Genomic DNA, 25,862 nt, shown 5'->3' on the forward strand with positions numbered 1-25,862 from the left:
CATCATCTTCAAAAGTGAAAAGAAAAGAAGAGAAATTCTGCTAGGCTGAAAGTTCGAAAGGAACTCGAATGTTGAGAAAAAGGACCATCGAGTTGAACACCCGAAAAGGGTGATAAGAAAATAAAAGAAAAAGGAACATGAAAGAGAAATTTCGCAGTGCCGAAAATCTAATTGGAACTCCAATCGTTGGAAAAAGGCCACCAGGTTGAGCACCAAAGGGACCCCAGGGCAACAACAACATAAAAAAAGAAAATATCTATTTTTTCTCTTCTCCAAAATCTTTAAAAATTCTTCTCTTCCTAAATCAAAATGGTGTTAGAAAGCAATGTAATATGAAGGTGTCAACTTAAGTAAAATTTGAAGAGCCTTAACTATCTAAATTTCAGAAGAACTAGTAGTGGAGGAACAAAATTGGAAGTCCAAATAGATTCTGAACACTCAAGGACAATACCCATATTATTTAAAACACTGGCTTACTCAGAAACTTAAGAAAACACTCCCTTGAGTTGTGACAAAAGGGCCAAGATTTGGAGATGAGGAAGTACCCAATGATTCATCACCCTAAAGGTCCCAAGCAGAGTCTCGGTAAAGCTCATATTGAAAAAATAAAAGAAGAAGACGAAGAAAGTTCTATGGTAGCATGAGCCTAAATTGCTAACCAAACTTGTTTTTTGAAATTCTCCCTCTTTTGAAAATTTCCCTTATGTGTTTGTCAGATTTCAAAAATATTAGTTTCTTTGTTAAAATCGTATGCCCAGAAACCTAGTTTTGTTTTTAAAACTTCTCTCTCTGCCTTCAAAATTGCTAAAAAACGTTTTCTAAAACCCATACATGATGTTACCACATTTCTACCTTCTCTGAAAGTATTGAAGCATAGACTAAAAACCTTAAGAAAACCCATTTTAAAGAGGACAACCTATAGGTTCCCAAACCATCAACCTGAATTTGTAAATCCTGAGAATTTAGAATCAAAGGTAAGTAGAAATTCAACTAGCAAAACATTCACCACCTTCATTTGTCTCTTAATTCAAATTCTCATTCGATTGAAAACTGGGCCCCAAAAAATAATGTCTAAAACCAAATATGACTACACTTACATCCCGAGTAACATTAGGGTGACCTCAACAAGAAGTCACCAGCTCAAAGATGACACAATTCCTACTTACTATCACTTCGAATCCCGATTGTCAAAAACCTTTAAACGCCACTACCTCAAAGCTAACGCAATACTAATTCAATGTCTTACAAATAAAAAACTATCCATCGACGTATCACCCCCCCAAAGAGTACATTGGAATCTATTTCTCCGGAACAGAAATATGGGGACCCAAATTGCTCCTAAACAAAAAAATGAGTTTGGGAATCAAAATTTGATGGATGTTTAGTTATCGTTTGTTGGCCCACCTGACTCCAGTGCTTCCAAGTTAAGCAATGCAACGATAAAAGCCCAATGCCAATTTTCATAAGGCCCAAACTCCAAATGAAATTTGAGCTCTAACAGTCGCCAATTTAAAACATCACTTTCTTTTGTTACAGAATATTATATAGAAAACTTGGTCCAATACCACAAGCATACAGCATGATCAAAACCCCTACGAAAACCAGAGACTACCGAATCAACTTAAACAGATTATGAAAAGCCTTGAGGCGAAGAATTTTAAAAGGCTATTGCTTGACCTGCATCTATTTAATTTCTGAAAACAATAAAGCCCAAAGATTTCATATTCCCATGGCAGCATACCATCCATTTATTTCTTTAGGCAAAACCCATTCTACAAGTAATTTTAGGACCGAAATGCAACCTCTTCAACCCTATATTATACTCGGTTGAAAAAGGAGAGGGGGGGAGGATCCCATCTACAATCTCCAAAGCCTGAAAAAAATAAAACCTCAAAATTGTATAGAAGCCATCCAATTTTCAAAGAGTGAGATTTTAAGTGTTCAATAACTCAGAAATTCAAATTTTTCTTTTTACTTTTGAACAAAATCATCTAGTGATTTTTAAGCGGTTCCCAAAATTTCTGATTAAAATAACTTTCCCAAGTCAATCCGCCACTCAATGGAGTAAACGATAAAAGCCCAATCCCATGGGAGAATAGTACACACGCTCCAGAATAAATTTGGTGAAAAGCTGCTACGGCACGCATTATCCTCAATAAAGAAAACAGCCCAATCTTAAAATCCTATAAATGCCCGAAGGTATCAAAATTCTCATCCTCTTTGGAAGAAAATAAAATTCAATACAGAAATTGCTTAGAATTGTAGAGGAACATTTGGAAGGACATCAGCGTGGAACACCACTATGTCCCCAGTTTGCTTCCTACTACTGACCAACCCAAAAGGAAACAATGTCAAACATGGAAACAGGATGAAATCGAGAAGAGTCAGAATTCCACTCCCATGAGAATGCATCATAAGGATAGAGCAAACCAATTCAACCACGTATCTGTTCCCAAGGAGAAAGAAATCACCCCAGCCTGTGTATGCTCTATCAATGCTCATCAGCTAGTTGTGGAGCACACTTGCGCACAAAAAGGTAATGGATTTTAAATAAAAATTAGTGGACTAGGTCCTTACCATACCCTATATATATATATACTATAATAGAAGCCTAAATGAACGTTGAGAAAGAGCAGCCCCATACATGTATCAAGCAGAGTGAGCAATCAGGTAGTGTTATACAACAACGATTTGAATTATGGCTTGGATGAGCATGTAAGGATGTGAGATTTGAATTTCTCAAGCTCTTCCAGAACCTCCTCCTCTGGCCTGTAAATCAAGTCGCTCATGCGCCATATCTGCAAGAGTCAAGATGACTAACTAAATTCAGCACTATCTGTAAATCTCCACATATATCATCAGAGATAGCTCCCTTATTTTTGTTTAGAATAGAGAAATATACGAGGAATTCAAAGAGCACATGCGCTTTTTATGTCCCAGCATTCAGAGAAGTACAAAGCAAATGTAAGCAGTGGCTGCATATGAAATAAAATGAATTTGTTTACCAAGCATTTATAGCAAGAATCGAGAACATTGAAACTAACTAGACATGCACCTCAATATCTGTTAATAAATTGGGTCGCAATTTCTATATATAAGAAACAAGATTGTAGAAATCAAGACAGGGCATACACGCATATCAGGAAGTGGCAAGGTTAAGCAAGGCATAAAAGGTGACAACAGGTATGAATTTGTCTTGCAGAAGAATAAGGCTATTTTAGAGAAAAGGAAAAATAGGAAAAATAGGAAAAATAGGAAAAATAGGAAAACTAAGAAAAATTTGAAATCATAATAGAATAAGACAAAATAAGACCCAAATAATCATCATTAACAAATATAATGATAATGATAAAGCAAATTATAAAATTATAGTTGATCCAAACGAAGTAACAGACTATAATAGTAATAAAAAAGTAGATAATAGCACTAATCGAATATAGAGAACAAAATGAATAACCAAACACAGTAAATGTACATATAATTTTGGGAAATTTATTAAAATACCTATGAGAGATGCACTATTTAACATTTTACATTTTTGAAACTATTTGAACTCAGTATCATGTGTTTTCTTATGAGTAATTCTGAAAATAAATCAAATAATACGTGTGCAATATTAAATAGTTCATATCACAGGTATTTCGGTAATTTTCCCTCTGTTTTTTATGAGTTAAGCATTGATATTTTGAATCACAGTTTCACAAATCAGGCTGCACATTAGACTCCAACTGCAATGTTTAGTCCATCGAAGACCCAGGAGATACCCGTCAACACCTCATAACTGTATCGACTTTGAATGTTAACTTGTATTACGAAAAATATAAATAAAATCAAGATGTGCTACATGGACTTTGTCAAATATCACTCACATAACCTAAAGAAACCTACAAGTACAATAAGTTGTGGGAAAAATGGCATAAATTCAACTAAGCACTATCATATTTTACATGTGCTACATGGACTATGTCAAATATCACTGACATAACCGAAAGAAACCTACAAGTACAATAAGTAGTGGAAAAAAATGGCATAAATTCAACTCACTCTATCATATTTTACATGAGTAATATCGGTAGCAAAACAACCTTTTTTTATGATAACTGTCATATAAAAGACAATAGATATATCAGCTTGGGTGCAGGGGGTCAAGGGCTTGAAGTTTGTCTAGGAAAGCCCAAACAAGCTAACCTAGCCCTTTTCTTTTTTCCCCTTTTGATATCCTCCTAAAATTTATATAAAAAGGTATTATACATCTAATCGTAAAAAGAGAAATTGACCATTATTATGGGATTTCACCATTGTCCTAAGGCCCAAGATTTTTGGGTCTTTGAAATTTCGTCCTTCAAATAAAATTTATTTCAACTAATTCTGGCAGCATTAGGTAGTTTCAACTTATTCTATAAGACCAGTGTTTAAGAATACAGATTCAACTGCTTAGGCATGGGCCTCATGTTCGAGGTGCCCAAGAAGAGAGGGGGAGGACTAGGGCTGGATAACAAACTCTCCTTAATTGCACTTATTTAATAAGTATTGAAGCAATAAAACGACTTTTTCAATTCATTTACCTCTATTAAAATTTACAAAAGGGACTTTAGGTGGGTAAAATACCCCTGGAAACCCTTTCAGCCCTTTCCCCAATCACTCCCCCAAACCAAACCCCCCAACCTGCCCAAGGGGTCCCCGACACAGGAGCTAGGAGGGCTACTAGTTGATGCCTAAATTGGTCCCACTTATATGGAGAACACCAATAATTGGGGATGCATGCAACATGTTCTTAGAAGACTGTTTAGACTCCATCCGTAATAAGGCAGCTAGGTGCAATGACTTATGCACCACATCCAAGCAGGTACTTAGTGAAGTTTGCCATCGACTAAATAAAACTTGGTAGAGTTAACGGGAATAAGTTAGAGTTATTAAACTCAATCAAATGCCAGGTTGAATAAGTTAGCAGATAGTAAACTGAAGTCTAATACATGCAAAAAAGGTAGCCACATCTAATACACGGTTTAAACCCATACATACTAAGCACAGAATGGGATCCAAACTCTCCTGAAATTATATTGCAAATTTACACAATGAGAACCAAGAGAAAACCTGTAGTGTTCCTCCTCCACCAGTACTCTCTCCATCATCAGATACACTAACTATTGTCCATGGATCAGAAACATTCCAGTGAAAATCAACAACCTTATCCCTGCAGACAGTGGCAACTGGATCAGTCAACAACAATGCAAAAAAGGTCGGCGATTAATTGACCAGCCAAACATTTCCAAATTAGTAGTATTAGCAATTCAATGATAAACCATATGAACCATAAATGTCTAAGAGAATAATTTCCTTCTCAACCAGTATAATACTATAGCCGATCCAACAAATGACAAAAGAAGTCAGTAGAATGTCTCATGAGCTCTCCAAAACTTTACCGCCAAAATTTATAGAAAGTATTTCCTAATATCATCATTAAACTTCCAATCGACACTATATGTGTGTTAAGGATTGGATTATTTTGTTTTAAGGTTCTTTGTATTGGCTCTGGGGCATTCTTGTCTTTTTATAAACTTACGGACATCAGTTACATTAGGTTTACATATAAGGGCATTTCTGTCATTTGCCAAGTCTCTTATTATTCTAATTGAGTATAAGAGGTGTGTGGAGAAAAAGTGATCAGCTACCTCTCCCAATTCTCTTCACACGCACTATTCTCGATTTCTCTTCTCACGAGCTCCATCTCTTTCTCCATCCTTATTTTAGCAACTTTTTTAACATGTTCTCAGAACAAGATCCTTAGATCTTAATATAACCTCTCACCTTCTCCTTAAAATAAAAAAAAAACAATTATCAGAGAGAGCGGGAGGGGAAACCCTAATTTTTTTGGTGCTGATCTCACTAAGGAGAACCTAGGTCCTCTTCTTTTCTATGTGCAGAACCAATATGTTGATCTGTGTTTGGTGTGAATGTGTTTTGCTGATGTTTCCTCTCTTGGAGATGAAAACAAAGGAGAATAGTTGCTGAAAAGTGTTTGTAAAAATGATACTATACGAAGCTTGTGGGGGTTCATTTGTGATCCTTGTTCATTGATGCTTGAATGGTAAGTATTCTCTCCATAAGTTACTGTAAGTGGTTGTTTGTGTTGTCTTTTGCCTTGCAACCTACTGTTTTTGTGATCTATGAGGCTCAATTGAGTGATTTAGGGCTTCTAATAATGCTGTATTGGAGTTTTATAGCCATTTAAAGGCCTTACGAGAGCATTTACTGAAAAACATATAGTGAAATGCTAGCTCCACACTAGGCTGTGAGGCATTTCTAACGTCTAGATACCCCTGAGTGTTGACTGGCTATGGCTCAATGTGATTTCCAAAAGCCCGTAGTCCTGGGTAGGCGTGAACACAGCCGACAAGGGTTTTCGATGTGGGGTTATCCTTTGATGAGGTCGCAGTTGTGCCCAGAACAGTTGGCCAAGGGACATGGACTTGACCCCTATGCGTGATGGATGACCTAAGAGGACAAGGGCCTAAATCCTCATCATCACTGTCACACAACATGTACACTAGATAGTTGTCCGGGAAGAGGCCCTTTATAGATAAGGGTATGCGATGTGTAAGAATGATGACTCCCTGCAACACTAGACTGTGTTGAAGGACTCATGGAGCATACTGCTGAAATGGGAACCGAACTTGTCCTCAGGAAGTAATGCAGGGGAGAAAAAATAATAATTAAAATAAAAATAAACAGAGGGTGAGAGAATATACCCTCTCACAAGGTATGCAAGGGAATCCACCCCACGATCTCTTCACAAGATCTCAACACAAATTCTTTCTTCACAAATAACCACCGCCTCCAAGATGGAACTCCTCACTTTAAATGCAAAATTTAACTAAACTATACTAGAAAGCTCCTACGAAATCCTAGACGTCCATTCCATTTAATTCTAACCACCCATTATTAACTTAAAAATAAATGACTAAAGTTGCCCCTAATGAAAATAAAAATAACAACTAAATTAAAAAGAACAATAATTACTAAGCCCTAATAACCTACTTCAATAATTCTTAAAAATCCCCAAAATATAACCCTTAATTAAATTACATAAAAAAACCCAAACCAGATCATTCCATCCGTGCGTTAATCTCCTCTGGTTGAAAAAAACTCGTCCTCAAGTTTTGAAGAGGGCTAAGATGACATCTGCCTCAAACCCGCATCCTTCATTTGCTTTCTTCTCGTTTGACTCTAAAGTATGAATGGTTGTGAAAATACCTCAAATAATGAATCAAAATATGGAGGAGGAGGAATTAAAGCAAATATCTTTAACTCAGCTATCATTTCATCATCAACTAACTACATCATATTATACTATATCTTATTTATCATTTAGCACACACTCTATAAGCATAACCATAATCCATAAGTCGGTTCATACTCCATATTCAATTAAAACTTAACCACATCAACTAACCGCTCGACCTCATCATCATCAACTAACCACTCCATAGCATGGTCCATATTTTTTGAACTGATGGGGTCTATCTTATCTCTTGTATCTCTTAGCAAACTTGTCCTTTAAAAATCGATTGTACTTGACATAGACTAGGTCATTGAGCCTCTTTGATTCAAGCATGTTCCTTTTATTTGTATGAATCTAACAAAATCAAATCAAACTAATTAAAATCTAATATCTATGCTTCATGTATTATTTATAAAATTATACAAATTACCCTTACAACCTTACCCCTTCAAAAGTATTCCAATTGCGCTCACAACCGGATGAAGAAGTGGTTAGGTTTAAGATCCAAATGGCCAATTTTTGTAAATTTGGAGAACTACACCCATGTTGGCTCCACCAACGGGCTGCAAAGATATATAAAAAAGTCATAAATAAATAATAAAATTACATGATTACTTGAACTTGATAAAGATGAACCTAAGAGTATTATTAATACATGGTCTAATTTTGGTCCTTTGCCTCATCGCCATTGGAGTCCCAAAAGACTTTAATGAGCACTTGTAATTTATCAGCTCATCGGCGCATATCATATCATGCATTTCAAGATCAAGGACTAGCACCTCTACACACTCATTAAATCCTTTCACAATTGTGTCATTTGTTTGTATATCCTTGTCAAAATAAAACAAAGCAGGGTTCAAAAAATAACCAGCTGCATGCAATGGTCGATGTAGTTGCCTATCCCACTTCTCATCAATAATATCCCAAACAGGCTAGTAGCGAGTTTCTTCATCATTGAAATTTTGGGCGACCTCTCTTCTGCATTTCTCCATAGCATCATATATGTAGCCCATAGAAGGCTTGTCACTATCAACCATGCGAAGGACTTTAACAAGAGGAAAAAATACCTTAAGAGTGTCCTTCACCCTTTGCCAAAAAGGCTTAGAAAGGATAATATCTCTCACCTTCTTCCCAACCTGATCCTTAGACCATTTGCATGCTCTCCACTCATCCGAGATAAACATTTGCCTCAACTGCACTCTCCTTGAATGTATGTTATCTAGACATAAGTACCAGGTCGCAAATCTCGTGACCCCAGGCCTCACAATCTCTTTCTTCTTTGTAAAGGTGCGCATCATGCTGAGGGTGAGATGGTGGTTATAAGTTAAATTTGTAACTAATTTGGCTTTCTTCACTGTACTAGATACCTCGGTTAAACAGCTAAGAGCCTCAAGCATGAGGTCTATACAATGTGCTACACATGGTGTCCAAAAGATTCTAGCATAAGCTATGAGCAACAAATTAGATGCAACAACATTAAGAGCAGCATTGTCTATGACAACCTGTACAACAAGATGCTCCCCAACCTCCTTGATTCCCTTCTTTATCACTTGAAATATGTAATGGGCATCATGGATATGATCAGAGGCATCAATAGACCTCAAAAAAACAGTCCCTGCAAGACAATTCACAAACAAATTCATCTGACTTCTTCTCTTCCTATCACTCCAAGCATCAGTCATAATAGAAACCCCATACTGAGCACATGCATCCTTCTGAAGTTCTATTGCTTCCTTCGTGGCACTCACTGCCTTTTTAGGCTCTGAAAGCTCATATGGGGTTGGGGGTTTCATCCCAGGGCCAAATTGGCCAACTGCCTCTATCGCAGCATAGAAGCTGCTTAAGCGGGCTGCATTGAAAGGAATGCCTGCCTCATAAAACCATGTAGCAAGATAATATGCAATTATATCTCTCTCTTCCTTCTTGATTCTATTTTAAATGGTGGTTTGCCTTTTTGGTTTCTCTCTTGCAACCTCAAGGTCAGGCCGAGGTAAAAAACTATCCATAGGACCTCTAACCTGAGGCTTCTTAGTCCCAGAACCAGAAGCAACTACAACTCCCTTCCCTTTTCCCCTAATAATGGATTGATCAACCTCTTGACATCGCTCCCCAATCCTTTCCTCGTCACTATAATCATCATCAAAATTGATCCGAACCTCAGACCTAATACTTGCTATACCAGCAATTCTCTCAACTTTTTTCATCTTCACCATATTCAAAAAATTCTCTATTTCCTCTTTAACAGCATCAGGAATCTTTTTACATGGGGCAACATCCCCCCTAATACCGGTAATATGTTTCTTGCACCGGTTTATGCTCCATTTTGTATCCTTTTCACAAAACTTACATCTTATGCAATTTTTATCATTAAGATCTGGGTTATAGCCATATTTCCAATCGGGATTACCACTCCTATTAAATCCCAAAGAACACATCTCAAAAATAATGCAAATTACTAAAGCAATAAAAAAAAATCACTTACTTTGAGTTTGATTGCTCAATCTTCAAACTTTCACCTCATCAAAAAGTAAATATAATACCAATGGGTGATGTATTGATCAATTTTGGTTAACTTTGAGTAACCCTTCGATCCTAAAAAATCCACTGCAATCTAGCTTTTTGGGGGCTCTCTCTCTCTAAATTTGGTTCCAACAAGGTTTAGGTTTCAAATGAACCTAAAACGCTAATTTTTTGCCCTTAATTAAAAAAAAAAGGATGAAAAATGCCCTCACCGAATAGTTTTTCTGCCCCTAGGTAGGGCGCAAGCCCTAGGTAGTCGCTCAGGGCTGGGCGCCCGCCTAGGCTGGTTCCGTACCGCCTAAGGGGCCGTTCAAGGCTCGACTGCCTAAATTGACCGCCTATCGCTCAGGCCTTCTGGACCGCCTAGGCACTGGGCGGTCCCCTTTTTGAATCTATGACCATAACATGATTAACTTTTGTATCTCCTTTCATCTTGTTGTTTCTCTCCTTATCCTCGTAAAATACGTAAGAAATCATGGAGTACATAAAGATTGTAGGTCATAAAAATTTGGAGGTCCACACTTGATTGTATATGAACCAAAAAAATGTATTGGTGAAACTCGCTCCGAAATTAGAGGATACTCGATTCCAAGTTGGAGGAATCGTGGTTCCACTTACTCATGGAACCATGATCTTTGGCATAGGGATCTGGATCCCATTAGATGAGATTGTGTACCCTAATTTCTTAAATCGAGACCCCAAATATCGAGGAATCGCACGGAATCGAGATCGTATCCAGAAGCGCGGGATCGAGCTTCTAGAGCAAAAGCGACCCCCTCCTTAGAGGATCCCAGTAACTATGGATTGACATTGTCCTCCTCAAAATCCAACGCCTTGTCTGAGATAGGATTTTCTATATGATTTTTGACATGGATAGGAAGCTTTTCCATATGATTATCCACATGGAGAGGAAGCTTGATCTCAAGACTATCGTTTTCGAAGGGACGAGATGAAAGTCACCTCCGTCACCATCATTGCCCTGATCTTCAATGCTCGTCTCCACATTACATTCACGCTGAAGTTGTGCAACCCCCTGCGTGAGCTCTTCTACTCTATCAGCTAAAGGCATGAATTTTTCTACTTTCTCCTAGAACCCCAGATATTTGACAACTAGATTCCATTAGTTAAAATCACATGCAGAAAAACAAAATTAGCGACCATGAAGTGCAATTTTTTCGATAGAAATATATCATTCAAAAGATTATTAAAAACTAAACAAGAAGAGGAGTGGGTTATAATCAATAACAAGATATTCATGTCTAATTCAGGACAGTACCTTTACTAGCAATCCAAGCGAAATAAAGATCTCAAGAAGGTAAATATAGAGAAAAACAGACAAGCTCAATGAAGCATTACCTGTGACCAGCATGTTGAAAGAATAAACCAGCAGGAGAATTTGGCATCTTATTTCCTACATTTTCTTTCTTTTTACTAACCTGAACACACATATAAGTTATAACCAACTGAGAGTCAGTCTTTCCACTTAGTCAACGATATAAAAAAATGACATCTGCAGAAACAAATATTTCAGGGTGCCCGTCTTTGTGGGTGTATATCTATGGGGCACAATGGTCATTCAAGTTCTTAGAAGGTCAATATTGAGGAAATGTAAATTGGTCCCCATTGGAAAACCTGTCAATCTCGACAAATCTACAAGCTAACCTCCCAGTGTATTTTATGTTTTTATTCCAAGTGTCTCATCTGTTAGTAGTTCATTGGAGAAATTCCCAGGGGATTTTCTACAGTACATGATGTTTTTTTGACTCAACACAAGGCTCAGGCACATGATTTAAGATGCATTCATTCCTCCATGCTTATGCTGTTTGTCTAAAACTTGATTGTGGCAATATTTTCCTATTCTATAATTACTAAAGAATCCACAATGAGTAAAAATACATAGAGGATGATTTTTGAGTTGACAAGAATGTATGCAATCATCATAGTATTAGCTTATTTTTAGAGCACTTGGAAACACTAGAAACTCATTAAAGACACAGCACTACAGAACAATTTACAATCCAATAATTTGCAGAAGTTCATGTTACAATGCAGCATATAAAGATACATATTAAATACGCAGGATGAAATCTTCCACCTACAGAACTCTGATTCTATGAGCATACATATTACGTCCAACACTTTAAGACACCATGAGAATGGGTTACATATATGTACATTATATTGCGACAAGCCTGCAAAAAGGATATAAAAGTAATGAGAGGACAATGAAATACCAGAAGTCGTGAAATTGGAGCTAATGATGCCTTCATATCAATAAGTGCTTCAAATTGTGGCAAATAGCAATATGTACAACATCATTATTCTCCACGTTCCTCTTAAAGTTAGAATATTCATTTCATAAAGCTCACTCTCACTAGAAAAAGAAAAAAAAAAATATTCTTCAAGTGTTAATACAAAGAGAAAGATTACTAAAATTGGGTTTAATATGAAAAAATGTATCGATCTAGAAGATTGCAGCAGTGCAGCTAAGTAGAATCATGAGCACAAGGCCACATGCCTCTCTTGGTTGTGAGACATCATGTGACATAAACATTTCAAAATATGCTTGAACAATGACATCAACTTAACTCACCCATGCCCAACAAGAAGACCATGATAACCGACAGGAATATAACAGACAAAGTGACCATGAAATTAGCCAACCTTTTCATGATCCCAAACATTCAAGTATCCATCCTCTGCAGAACTACCAAATACAGATGCCTTGTCAGGAGACCACTGCAACCAAGAAACCAAGAAAATATTTAAAGAAAATGTTGCTGCGGACGTATTCAACTCACTCAGTCGAAAAAGGATAATGTTATCTTCAGCATAAGAAACCTTAAAACCTGTCTACAGAAAGTTAGCATCTTATTTTAAAGAATGACACTAATAAAAATACAAACTATACCCCCACCTGCACACAGAGAACAGCAGCTTTGTGGCCCTCAAACTTGTACACTGGAGATCCAATCCCATTAGATGTGAGGTTTCGACGATCAAACATACGAACTGAATTATCAGCAGAGCTGCAAGAATGAAGCAGTGTTTCAAAAGGGATGAGTCTTAAGCATTTGTCATCCTACTAATTGAGCAACACAATAGAAATAGCTTACCAACACCAATAATTTAGAAACGAATTAACATTTCACGAGCATAACTTTCCAATCCATAGTTGCCGGAGTCTCTCACCCACTGTCGCTATTCCGATTCAGAATACCGATCAGCGATTCCAACACGGAATCTTCATGAAATCTATTTCCATGAAGTCAGCAATTCTGATTCCTAATTATCAGAATCTCGTTTCCATCACTTATAGAACCTCATTTCTAATATTTCTTAGTTCTCAATTCCACCGCTAGGGCATCCACCTTAGGCCCTTTTGGCGAGGGTGGAAATTGCCCTTGCAAAAAGGGCATTTAAGTCATTTTCTCCTCTCTTTTTTTTTATAATGTTAACCTAAGTAATATGGGGGGTATTCCGGACCCCCAAAACATAGAAAGTAAGATTTCCATCCCAAAACCCAATTTTTTTGCTTGTATCGAAACCTTTTTTAGAATCAATTTCAAACTCAAAGTTTTGATATCTTGTGAAATCGAAAGGCATTCGACTTGGGTCTTTTTGGAGACAAAAGAAGTTGCAAAAGAGAGCTTTTGACATCCAAAAGTAAGCAATTGAAGCCTACTTCGGTTGAGTTTGGAAAGTAGATTTAAATGTTTTATGTTTGGGGTTTCATATTTTCTATGAATATTGTATTATGCTACATTTTTTAGTTAATTTTCTTGTGTTTATATTTGAAGTTTGGCATGACATTTACGATGAAACTTCTTACAGTGTTTTTTTTATTAAGCATTTTCTTGCTACTTTGGTGATTATAGCATATTTTTAAGTATGTTTGGCTATGTTTCTATTGTGATAATGCAAAATAAATTCTTGAACATCAAGTACAACAGTTTGTAGATACAAGAAACCACGAATTAATCAAAGATTGAATTTTACTTTTGTTGGGGTTTGTCGCCTTTAAGGGCCTAGAGAGCTTGTAAACAATGATATTTATAGTGGATTATTCATGCCAATGGGGGAGTGTGTGTTGACTGACCAAGGGTTGAGCGGTTTATGGCCCGGGTTATGTCCAATACCCTTACCCATGGGCATGTGGCACTACCAAGAAAAGCTCATAATGGTTCATCACTTGTTGAGGTCAGAGAGATGCCCAGGGATGATGCTTGTTAGCCAAGAGAACGGTTTAGTCTGTTGTATGTGATTCTAAGCCTATAAGAGCAATGCCAAACTTCCACACGGCATGTACACAAGATAGCCGCATTACCGGAAAGCAGCCCTATAGAGGGACATGTACACGTACATACACAGGACCACTTTTGTATTGTAGTGGCAAGTGCTAGACTTTCTTTTAAAGGGTGGAACTAAAATCCAAATTCTGAGATGACAGTTCCACTGTATAATCAAGAGTTCCTGCATAAGACTGAGTCATGGGTCTTTGTTGGACTGATTTGAGAAGACAGATAGGGATCATGGTTACTGGGTAGGGTGGAGTGCCATTATAATCACTTATCTTGACCCATTCATAGACCCATTCATACCAATCCACTTTTAGATATTCAATATTTGGTATTAGAAATAATTATGAGAATTTTAAAACAAAAAAATTCTCCAATTGATTTTTCCTGTAAAATCTTTATAAATGGTACATTTCAAAATTTTCCTAATTCTAAATATTCAGAATAAGGAAGGGCACATGTGGGGCCCTTGGAACCAGCCCCACATAATGCCACCCTTACATACGTGTGGCCTATGGGGCCCACTTGAGGATCCACTCACTTTTTAATGGTACTTTCTTTTTAAAATTGAAGTTAGTTATGTCAAAATAATCTTTTAAAAGAAAAGTTCATGGGAGTTTTTTCACTAAATAAAAGTTATCTTTGATTTCCTACAAATTTTGAAAAAGATAATAAGAAGCACTAGATTGGATATAATCCTATTTAAATTAGAAGTTGGGACTTGGGTCAAATTATAAAAGGATAACGTTCCTAATAATCTTCCCAAAATCATGATGGTTGATTTGTTGAATGGATGGCTCATATTTGTTCTCTCACCCCACAGATTTCCTAATTTCCTATTGGTCAAGCTGTGTCATTGGATAGACAATACCCAAAGAAGGAATTCTTTCTATTTAAGCACCATTGAGCCCCTCTCTCTCAACATACATATTTATCTTTCCTCCATGCACCAAATCTCTCACAAGAATTCGTTTTTCTCTCTCCTTCCTTCCAAAACAAGTCATGCCACCCAAATTTTAAGAAGACAAGGGTTGCATATTGAATCCTTAATTAGGGTTTTTATGTTTGGAGAAGAAAAAGGGGTTCGTCTAGCCATAAGAGGATACAATGCCATAATTTGTTCCTCAAGGTTCCTACAAATCCTAGTTAGGTTTTCATACTCTATAAAACCCTAGATTAAGAGGTATTGCCTATGAAAGCTTCCCATATCTGAAATTCCAGCAAGATCAAAAGGGACAAAAGTACGTCAACGGTTAAGGAATCGAGTGTGGGGTGTATCAAGTCCTGTGCAGGTAACCCTAAGCATGATCAAGTAAGTCTTCCTGACTGTATTTATTTAATTTTCAGTCATATATGTATACTTTTTGTGATTTTCCAGAAATATATATTGTACTTAAATTCATAGTGAAAGACGGGATATTACTCCTAGGGTTTGTGATTATTTACTTAGGTACTAAAAGAAAAAGTCCTAGGTTGTATTTTGGGTTTTATTTTTTAATTTACAGGAGTGTATTGTCACCCATATAAGTGGAATTTGGGTATATACTAATAAAAGTTAAAAAAAAAAAAATTTATACTATTATCTTGAGTTCCACATAGCCACACCTTTCATTGGTATCAGAGCCTCCATATTTTATTGTCATTTTCTTCTTTTTTTTCTTATTGAGTCTAGAGAGATGGCAGCCTTATGGTTGAGCTCATCAAGTCTAAAATAATTTGACGGGAAGAACTATCGTAGCTAGAAAAGAAAAATAAGCTATGTCCTTTTCGAAGAGGGACTTAGCCAGATGCTTATAGATAACCCCCCCCCCCCTCCTATCTCTCCCCTCCCCAATAGGGAATGCTTATGCAAGACAGTCCATTAGAGATGTTTTTGCTTAGTGGAAGCGTGAAAATACCCTAGCTAAGCATTTGCAATTCATGGGCATGGATGACACCCATGCTTTCAATTATAACCCCTTGAATATTGCGAAAGAAAATCATGAGAGACTGGAGGCTGATTATGCCACTCCTTCGCTCACTACAAGAACCATGGCAATGAAACAATTCTCAAATTTAAAATGAAAGGAGGAAGGAAAGGAAAGCTTGCTCAATTCTATGCGGAGCTCAAAGGAAAGCTTTATTTAGGCCTGACTGCAAGAAAGAGCACGCTGAAGTTGGATGAGATAATCACCAAGCTTAAAGCCGAAGTAGAAAGGAGACAGACTCACGAAACTGCAGCCATGAATGAATCTGTAAATCTGGTACATCTTAAACCCAACTTCGGTTTATTCAAGAAGAAGAAGGGCAAAAATGGGAATAATAGGTGTAAGAAAAGGAAAGATCAAAGAATACCCAGTGCTATAACTGCAAGAAATTTGGGCACAATGTGAAGTATTGTAGAACTCCCAGGAATATGAATCCCAAGGGCAATAAGGAGTACACTTGTGTGGTCCTAGAGACCATGCTAGCTGATCCTAAATAAGAGTTGTGGTGTTTTAACTCAGGATCCACTACCCATGTGTCAAACACCAAGGATAGCTATAGAATTTTTTAACTTGTTGCCCTTGGGAATCAATATATCTATACGAGTGGGAGTCAGAAGACTAAAATTCTAGGTACTGGAGAATAGCAAAAGCATGGTCCTAGTGAAAACTCTTTATGCCCTTCATATGAGGAAGAGTTTGATTTCTGTCTTTATACTGGCTAAGGCAGGTTACTCCATTTTTGCTAGTATTAAGGTGGAGGTGAAGACTGGAAATGAATTGGTCATGAATGGTCTTCTTATAGATAGATGGTTTCTATTCAATTGCAATAAAGAATTAAATTCCATTTCTTGTCTCGTGTTACAATGATGATGATGATGATGCATATATATGGCACATTAGACTAGGGCATATGAATTCTAAAAGAATGGAGAGACTAAAGAAAGAAAGTTTATTGGAATATCTGAATGGAAACTTAGCCAGAGTATGTGAATCATGTGTTCAAGGAAAGCTGGTTAAGAAATCCTTCACAAAATCTCAAAGAGCTACTAGTATTTTAGAAGTTGTCCATAGTGATATTTGTAGACCTATGAATGTGGACTCTAAGGGCCGTAAGAGGCACTTTATCGATTTTATTGATGATCACTCCTAATTTATACATGTTTACCAGTTACGGGAAACGTCAAAAGCCCTAGACCATTTCATAGAGTATAAAGCCGAGGCAGAAACCCAAACAAACCAAAAAATTGAAGTCCTTAAGTCTAATAAGGGTAGAGAATATTTCTCACGGTTATTTAAAGAATTATGTACTGAGCATGGTATAACAAACCAATATACTATGCCGTAGAGGTAGCCGAGAGATGAAATAGGACCTTGATGGAAATGATGAGGAACATGATGGGACATGCTAAACTCTCCCTAGATTTCTAGGGAGAAGCTATTTTGACAGCTAGTTATGTCCTTAATTGGAGTCCCACTAACTCCTCATGAGATTTTCATTGGTCGTGCTCCGTCCCTTGGCCACCGCCAGAGTGTGGCTGCCCATGCCCTAATAACCCACCAAAATAGGACAGAATTAGATCATAAAACTATTAGTCTATCTTCATAAGCTACCCACCACATGGTAAGGGATATCATTTTTATAATCTTGACATAGGGGCTGTCCTTCAAAGTAGAGATGCGCACTTCTTGAGGAAGAGTTCCTTGAGGGTCATGTCACTCAGAAGCAAGCCGAGTTTTAAGAGACAAAGAGTGATATGAGTCAGGCCCAGAACCCCAAACCAACTCGTCCTAGGAGAAGTAACCGAATTAGGAGAAAACACGAATTCTTAAAAACCCAAGAGAATATTATGAGAGGATTGAAGACGAATCCCTACATGAACCTTGTTCCTGCCAAGAAGCCATAACCTACGGTGAAAACAAACCAATGGGACGAAGCCATGATTGATGAACTTGACTCGATCAAACAAAACAATGTTTGAGAATTAGTGAAACTACCTCCTGCTAAAAAAGTTATAGGCTGCAAGTGGATTTATAAGAAGAAATTGAACTCGAAAAGAAAATTAGAGAAATACAAAGCCAAATTAGTTGTTAAGGGGTTTACTTAGACAGAAGGAATAGATTATGATGAGACCTTCTCACCTGTAGCTAAATTCCCCTCTGTTAGGATATTCCATAGCAGCCCATTTCAACTTTGAACTCCACCAGATGGATGGTAAGACTACATTTCTAAATTAGGAGCTAGAAGAAGAAATCTATATGAAACAACCAGAGGCTTTCTAAGAAAGGGAAATGAAAACCTAGTGTGCAAACACCACAAGTCCCTTTATCGCCTTAAAAAAGCATCCAGACAATGGTAACTTAAGTTCCACGTGACCTTGTCAACAGCTGGAATTGTGCTTAACCAGGAAGATTACTGTATATATGTCAAGGTCAGTGGGAGTGACGTTGTCTTCAATTCTCTATATGTGGAGGACATGTTCATAATATGATGAGTCTCCTATTGGAGACAAAAGCTTTCTTGTCACAATACTTTGATATAAAAGATCTTGCAGAAGGATCCTATGTTTTGTGAATCAAAATTACCCAAAATAGAAAAGAGAACTATTCAGTTATCACATGATACATATTATACGAGAATTCTAGAAAGATTTGAAATGAAAAATTGCCAGCCCATTTTAATACCTATTGATAAGAAGACCAAGCTAAGACTAGCCATGTGCCCCACGACTCAAGAAGAAAAGGAAGCCATGCAAAGAATTCCATACACGAGAGTCACTAATGTATGTTATGTCAGGGATAAGACCGGACTTATTATTTGCCATGAATCTAATTAACAGGTGCCAAAGTAATCCAGACATGGAGCACTGGAAGTCAATCAAAAGAGTTTTTGCAATTTTTAACAAGAACGGTTAGTTATGTGCTCACTTATGGTGGAGGCTGAAATAAACATAAACAAGGATATTTAGATGCGGACTATCAAGGCGACCCAAATGAGATGAAGTCCATATCTGGGTATATTTCACACTTCCAGGTGGAGATGTTTCTTGGTGCTCAAAGAAATACAATATTGTTGCACTCTCGACACTGGAATGAAAGTATGTGGCTTGTAGTTTCACAGCTAAGGAAGCAGTATGGTTGAAGAAGTTCCTAAATCAGCTCAAAATTGATCCAGTGAGGTGCCCATGTGTCAGAATCTTCTGAGTCTAAGTTTTACATGAAAGCCAAGCATATGAAGTCGAGCCGCTGCCACATTCAAAACGAAAACTAAGCAAGAGAGATTGAAGTTGTTTATCTACTGATAGAGGATTGGTGGCAAATGTTTTTGAACATGTACATGTGATGGGCTTGAGAGAAACTGAGGAATGATTGTACGGCCTTCAAAGGCCAAGTGGGAGATGATGGGATTTTAGGCCTTTAAAGGCCTAGAGAGCAATGATATGTATAATGGATTACGCACTCCAGTGGGAGTGTATGTGTTGACTGACCAAAGGTTGGGCAGTTTATAGCCCTGGTTATGTCCAAAACCCTTACCTTTAGGCATGTGGCATCACCGAGAAGGTTCACAATGGGTCATCACATGTTAAGGTCAGAGAGATTCCCCAAGATGATGTTTATAGTCCCAAATAACAATATATTCTCCTTGTGCGATTGTAGGCTTGTGAGAGCAAAAGCAAAAACCTCAACAAACGTCCACACAGCATGTACATATAACAGCCATATTACCGAGAAGCAGCCCTATAGAAGGACACATGTACATGTGCCTAGAAATAACACCTTTTGTACTGTAGTGACAAGTACTAGAATTACTCTTAAAGGAAGGAACTGAAATCCGCATTTCAAGCTCACAAGTCAACAATTTATTTGGCCAACGGACAAGCCAATCATAAACCCTGCATAAGACTGTGGGACATAGATTTTTGTCGGGTTGGATTGAGAAGAGAATTGTGGATTTTGATTACTTGGTTGAGAGGAGTACCCTTACAATAATTTATTTTACACCATTGGTATCGGTCCACTTCTAGATATTCTGTTTTTGGTATCAAAAAACGTTTATGTGAATTTTAGAAACTTTTTTAGTTTTTTTTAAATTTATTTTTGCTACAAAATCTTTGAAAAGGGTATTTTCCAAATTTCAAAATAAGGATACACGTGGAGCCCTTGGATCCAGCCCCACATGTGTGCCACCCTCACATGGGTGAGGGTGTAAGGCTTATGGGGCCTACTTGAAGCCCACAAGGGTGGCACCCCCCACTTATTTTTAAGTGGTAGTTTTATTAATTAAAGGTACTTATGTCAAAATAATATTTAAAAGAAAGATCAAATCCTAGCTTTTGTGGGAGTTTGTTTCGACTAATAAAAATTATCTTTGACTTCCTACAAATTTTGAAAAAGATAATAGAAAGTTCTAGATTGGATTAATCCTATTTAAATTAGAAGTTGAAATTTGGCCAAATTATCAGAGGATAAAGTTCCTAATAATCTTTCCAAAATCATGAGGGCTGATTTGTGAGATGGATAGCTCATAATTGTTCTCTCACCCCACAGAAATCCTAAGTTCCTATTGGTAAAGCTGTGTTATTCCATAGGCAACATCTAAAGAAGGAATTCTAATCCAAACATGCGAAGGAATTCTTTCTATTTAAGTACCAATTGAGCCCCTCTTGCAACACGTATTTCCCCTTCCTCCATGCACCAAATCTCTCTCATTAAAATTCATTTTTCTCTCTACCTTTCATAAAGAGTCATGACACCCAAAATTTCATGAGACAAGGGTGGCACATTGAAACCCTAAATAGGATTTTCCTGTTTGGAGAAAATAAAGGGGTACACCCAACCATGAGAGGATTCTATGCCTTCAAGCCCAACATTAATTTGTCCCTAAAGGTTTCTACAAATCCTAGTTAGGTGTACATGCTCCCTAAAACACTAAATTAATAGTTGTTTCCTATGAAGACTTCCCATCTCTGAAATTCCAGCAATATCAAAAGGGAAAAAACTGAGCCATCGGTAAGGGAATTGGGTGTGGGGTGTACCAAGTCTTGTGGGGGTAACCCTAGGCATGATCAAGTAAGTCCTCCCGACTGTTTTATTTAATTTTCAGCCACATATGCATACTTTCTGTGATTTTCCAGGAACATATTTTTTACTTAAACTCATAGTGGAAGACCAGATATTATTCCTAGGTTGTGTTTATTTACTTTTGCAGTAAAAGAAAAGGTCCTAGGTTGTATTTAGAATTGTATTGCACATGATCGTCTCCCATTGTTCATATGTGCTCCAAATAATAACCCGATGAACGCAGCTTTGTCAAAATATAGGTTCCATAAATCAAGTTTCAATTGCAAATGTATAGAGTAAAGTTTTTAATAAGTACCATTCTAATATCGTTTGCAAGTAACAAATGCAAGTATAACTTGCATTCGAGCATTACAATCGAAATTGACATTTATTTTCGAACCGAATCACATTTCTAATAGTGGTAGGACTGACTTGGAGATTGTTTGCCTTTTTCAAAAATATAATTGGTAAAGACTTTTACGTTCAAATAGGACTACAACACAGACAATACTATGGCATAGACAAAATCCTATTTTGAAGTATAATAAATGAAATCAAAATCACATTTTAAAAATAAATGAGATCATATTTGTATCTTTTGTAGACAATTTCTTTAATGAACTATGAGTGTCTATTAATTGACCTTACCTCTAATACTTTGTCAGAGTTTTAATAGTCACCAGATTGAGTTCAAATCCTAAGAGCCCTTCTTCAAGGCCCAGTGGCCTTTGATCTCAATTGCTCGATGCGGATCTTAAGTTTAAGGCGCGAGATGTCGTTGATATAGAAATCTTGATTCTAAGGTGGTCAAAACTCGACCCAAAGAGTTACAAATCTCGAATGCCAAGTTGTCGAAACTCAATTCCAAACTTGTATGAATATCAATTCCAAATACATTAGAAACTTGATCCCAAAGATGTCAAAATCTCGATTTTATATGTGAAGGAATCTCGAGTCCATATGGGTTATTTTCAAATAGGTCAAAAACTCCATACCAAAGAGGACGGAATCTCAATTCTATATATTTGGAGGGATATCGATTCCATTTAGGTCGAATCTCAATTCTTATAAACTAGGAACCTTGTTTTCTACAATTTCCCTAATGCAAACATCAATTCCAAAAATAGGAATCTCCTGTCTAGCCACGATTCTGTTACTCGGATTTCTAAAGCGTTTTGGAATCTCAAGCTCTCCAACAAACATGTTCGAATCAACTATTGGAACAACAAAGGAATCGCAAAAATGGGAAACTTTTAGATGGACTAGCTTTTCATCAACCAAAACATTGTGTAGCCATCATGTTTGGGGTTTGCGGCGTTTAAAGGCCTTGAGAACTCGTAAATAAAACGATTTAGTTTTTGTACACTTTAAGTATGAGTGTATTGTGGCTGATTGGCCTAAGGTTGGGAAGCATATGGCCCCAGGTCATGTCCAAAACCCTCTCCCATGGGCATTTGGCACTACCGTTGAGGCCTGCAGGTTTTTTATGAGTCATCCTTTGTTGAAGTCAAAGAGATGCCTAATACCTCGTTTGTAAGCCAACAGAAGTAAGTGGTCTCCTAATATGTAGAGGAAGGGCCAGTGAGAACAAGGACTAAATCCTTAATAGAACTTCGGCATTGTAAATGTGCATATGACAACCGGCATTTTGGATAGTAACCCTATATAGAGGAACACATGCACATGTGCATAGAGAGAACACCTCCTTACACTGTATGCATCACTCTAAGGGGGGGAACTTGTACTGCACATACTGGGACAATGATTCCACTATTTTGCCCCTACACTTGAATGTAGATCGTGAGCCTTACTGGGTTAGTTTGAGAAAATAGTAGATCCTAGCACAGGTTGAGTACCCTAATATTTGTTGGGTTTTTGTGGCCTTTAAAAGCCTAGAGAGCTTGCAAAAAAGATATGTATAGTGAAATATGCACTTCAGTGAGTGTGTGTGTTGACTGACTAAGAGTTGGGTGGTTTATGGCCGTGGTCATGCCCAAAACCCTTAGCCCTCGATATGTGGCACAATCGAGAAGGGTTTTATGTGGGTCATCCCTTGTTGAGGTAGATATGCTCAGGGATCATGTTTGTAGGAACTGTGTGGTCTCCTATGTGCGGTTGTAGGCCTGTGAGAACAATGGTCAAAGCCTGAATAAACTTTCACAAGCGAAGTTGCCTTATAGAGGGACATATGTACATGTGCATAGAGAGAGCCATCTTCACACTGTGGTGACAAGTGTTAAGACTTGCTCTTAAAAGGGCTAACTAAAATCCACATTCGATGATCATGGTCCTACTATTCATATCCAACTTTGGCAAGCCAATCATGAGCCTTTGCAAAGAGATTGTGGGTCATGGGATTTTGTTGGGTTGGATAAGAGAACAGTAACGGATTAGGGATTTTGTTGGGTTGGATAAGAGTGGAGTGCCCTTAGTGTCGCTCATTTTGACCCATTAGTATTCCACTCCTAGTATATTTTGTTTTAGTATTAAAACTATTTTTATAATTTTAAAATATTTTTTAAAAATTTTAAGACATTATTCATGAGTGTATTTTTCATTAAAAGCGTATTTATGAAAAATTCAAAATTTAAAATAACACATGTAGAACCTAGGAAACAACCCCACATGCGTGTGTTTTGTTTCTACATATGGGGACCACGTGGCAACCCCTAAGGGGCCACACCCCATTTTTTTAAACCATTTTGGCCACACTACCTTTTGAGGAAAATGGCGGGGCCACGCTACTTTATGTGGAACAAGGGGGCACGCCCCATTGGTTTTTTGGCACACCATCTTTCAAGGAGAAGTGGGCACACCATTATTTTAGGAGAAAGGGGGCACGTCCACTTTCTTAAATATTTTGATTTGGTTCAAATTTTAAAACTAGTTAAAAAATAAGATAGGAAATCTAAAAAAATTTGGTTTCCTATTGTATGAGAAATCTAGATAATCTTTAAATTTGATTGTATTTCAAATTTAAATAAGATATCTAAATAAAATCTAAGCTTTGATTCCAATTTTGAATAGAAGTTGAACTTAGATCAAATTCTAAAGGGATAAGGTTCCTATCTTTCCACCACAAATCATGATGGCTGAATTTTGGGATGGATGGCTTTGATTAATCTCTCACCCCACAGATTTTCTACTTATCCTAAAAGTCTAGCTGGACATTGAATGAAACAATATTTATAAGGAAGCTTATTCAAATTAAGAGATAGATTTCCTTCTATAAAAAGATCTAGTTTGAACATCTTTCAAACCCATCACAAGATCTTTCTCTTATAGACAAAATCTCCTCTCTCCCCCTCACACCACTTTTCTCTCTCTCCATCAGGCCCTATTTTTATTCCTCTCTGAAAATTTTGGAAGTCACGCGAATCCCCCTCTTTAACCCTAAGGAGGCACGTCACCCACTCTCTCCTCTATAATTCATCTTCGAGAAAAATATAGGTGGCTCTATAGAGAAACCCTAGTGCAAGGGTTTGCAGTACTTTGAAGAGAGAAGAGAACCCTAGCCTAAAGAGAGATCAAGTCACATATTCAGCCATAGTTTGTTCCTACAGGATTTGAAGAAACCCTTGTTGATTTTTGAGCTCTCTAAACCCTAGAAAAAGAATATTTTTAGGCAATACTTCTTTTTCTAGAGTTTTAAAGAGCTCAAAAATCAACTAGGGCTTCTACAAACCTTTAAGATAAAATATAAAGGGGAGAGCGGGTAGCATACCCCCCCATGGTTAAAGAGATGGGAGCATGTGACTTCTAAAAATTTCAAAGAGAATAAAATAAAAATAGGGCGTGATAGAGAGAAAGAAAAGTGGCGTGGAAGAGAGAGAGAGAGAGAGAGAGAGAGAGAGAGAGAGAAAGAGAGAGAGGGGATCTTGTCTTGGGAGAGAAAGATCTTGTGATAGGTTTGAAAATCCTTTTATGAAGACTCCTTCTGAGTAGTACTTTATCCAGTTTCTTGCTAGACTTTTAGGATAAATAAGAAATCTGTACGGAGAGAGTTAATAAGAGTCATCCATCTTAAAAATAAGTCATCGCGACTTCAGATGGAAAAGATGAAACCTTATCCCCTTATAATTTGACCAAAGTCCAACTCCTATTCAAATTAAAATCAAATCTAAAACTTTATCTAAATCTCCTATTTAAATTTGAAATACAATCAAAATTAAAAATTAGCAAGACATTTAGATTTCTCATAAGTTTGGAAACCAAATCTTATTAGATTTTTCATCTTATCTTTTAATTAATTTTAGAATGTGAACCAATCAAAATATTTAAGAGAGTGAACATGCCCCCTTGCTCTTAAATAATGTCGTGCCCACTTCTTCTTGAAAGGTAGCGTGCCAAAAAAAATAAAAAATGGGGTGTGCCTCCTTGTTCTACATAAAGAATATAAAGTGACGCACGCCCACCCCCCCCCCCCCCCCCCCCCCCTTTTTTCCTTAAAAGGTGGCGTGGACAAAATGGCTTAAAAAAAAGAGGTGTGGCCCCCTAGGGGGTGTTACGTGGTCCCCAACTTAAAAACAAAACACACACGTGGGGATGTATCCTTGGTCCCACGTGTAATTTTAAGTTCCAAAATTTTCATAAATATTCTTTTGATGAAAAATGCACTAATAATTAATGTTTTAAATTCTAAAAAACATATTTAAAAATCATACAAATATTTTAAATATTAAAATAAAATATAATAGGAGTGAACTGGTACCAATGGGTCAAACTTAGTGACACTAA

The 25,862-nt window shown here is 37.1% G+C and overlaps 1 protein-coding gene across 2 annotated transcripts in view; it reads right to left on the reverse strand.

Moving 5' to 3' along the window:
- Nucleotides 1-2,156: 2,156 nt before the first annotated feature.
- LOC18421864 (WD-40 repeat-containing protein MSI4) overlaps nucleotides 2,157-25,862 on the reverse strand; it is a 66,090-nt gene continuing 42,384 nt past the window's right edge. Inside the window, exons 11-16 of one of the 2 annotated variants that reach the window (XR_002279797.2) lie at nucleotides 12,720-12,831; nucleotides 12,467-12,541; nucleotides 11,159-11,238; nucleotides 5,095-5,194; nucleotides 2,645-2,798; nucleotides 2,157-2,521 (exon numbers count right to left, since the gene is read on the reverse strand). Coding sequence is in view for 1 of the 2 variants with exons in the window: in XM_006826668.4 (XP_006826731.1) it covers nucleotides 2,697-2,798; nucleotides 5,095-5,194; nucleotides 11,159-11,238; nucleotides 12,467-12,541; nucleotides 12,720-12,831 (469 nt within the window). In the remaining variant the exon portion in view is untranslated. Of the gene's footprint in view, nucleotides 2,799-5,094; nucleotides 5,195-11,158; nucleotides 11,239-12,466; nucleotides 12,542-12,719; nucleotides 12,832-25,862 lie in introns of both variants that reach the window. The other variant, XM_006826668.4, reaches the window with a different exon arrangement.

Source organism: Amborella trichopoda, chromosome 5 (genome assembly GCF_054954075.1).
Source record: "Amborella trichopoda isolate Santa Cruz 75 chromosome 5, AtrichopodaSantaCruz75HAP2 v2.0, whole genome shotgun sequence".
NCBI lineage: Eukaryota > Viridiplantae > Streptophyta > Magnoliopsida > Amborellales > Amborellaceae > Amborella > Amborella trichopoda.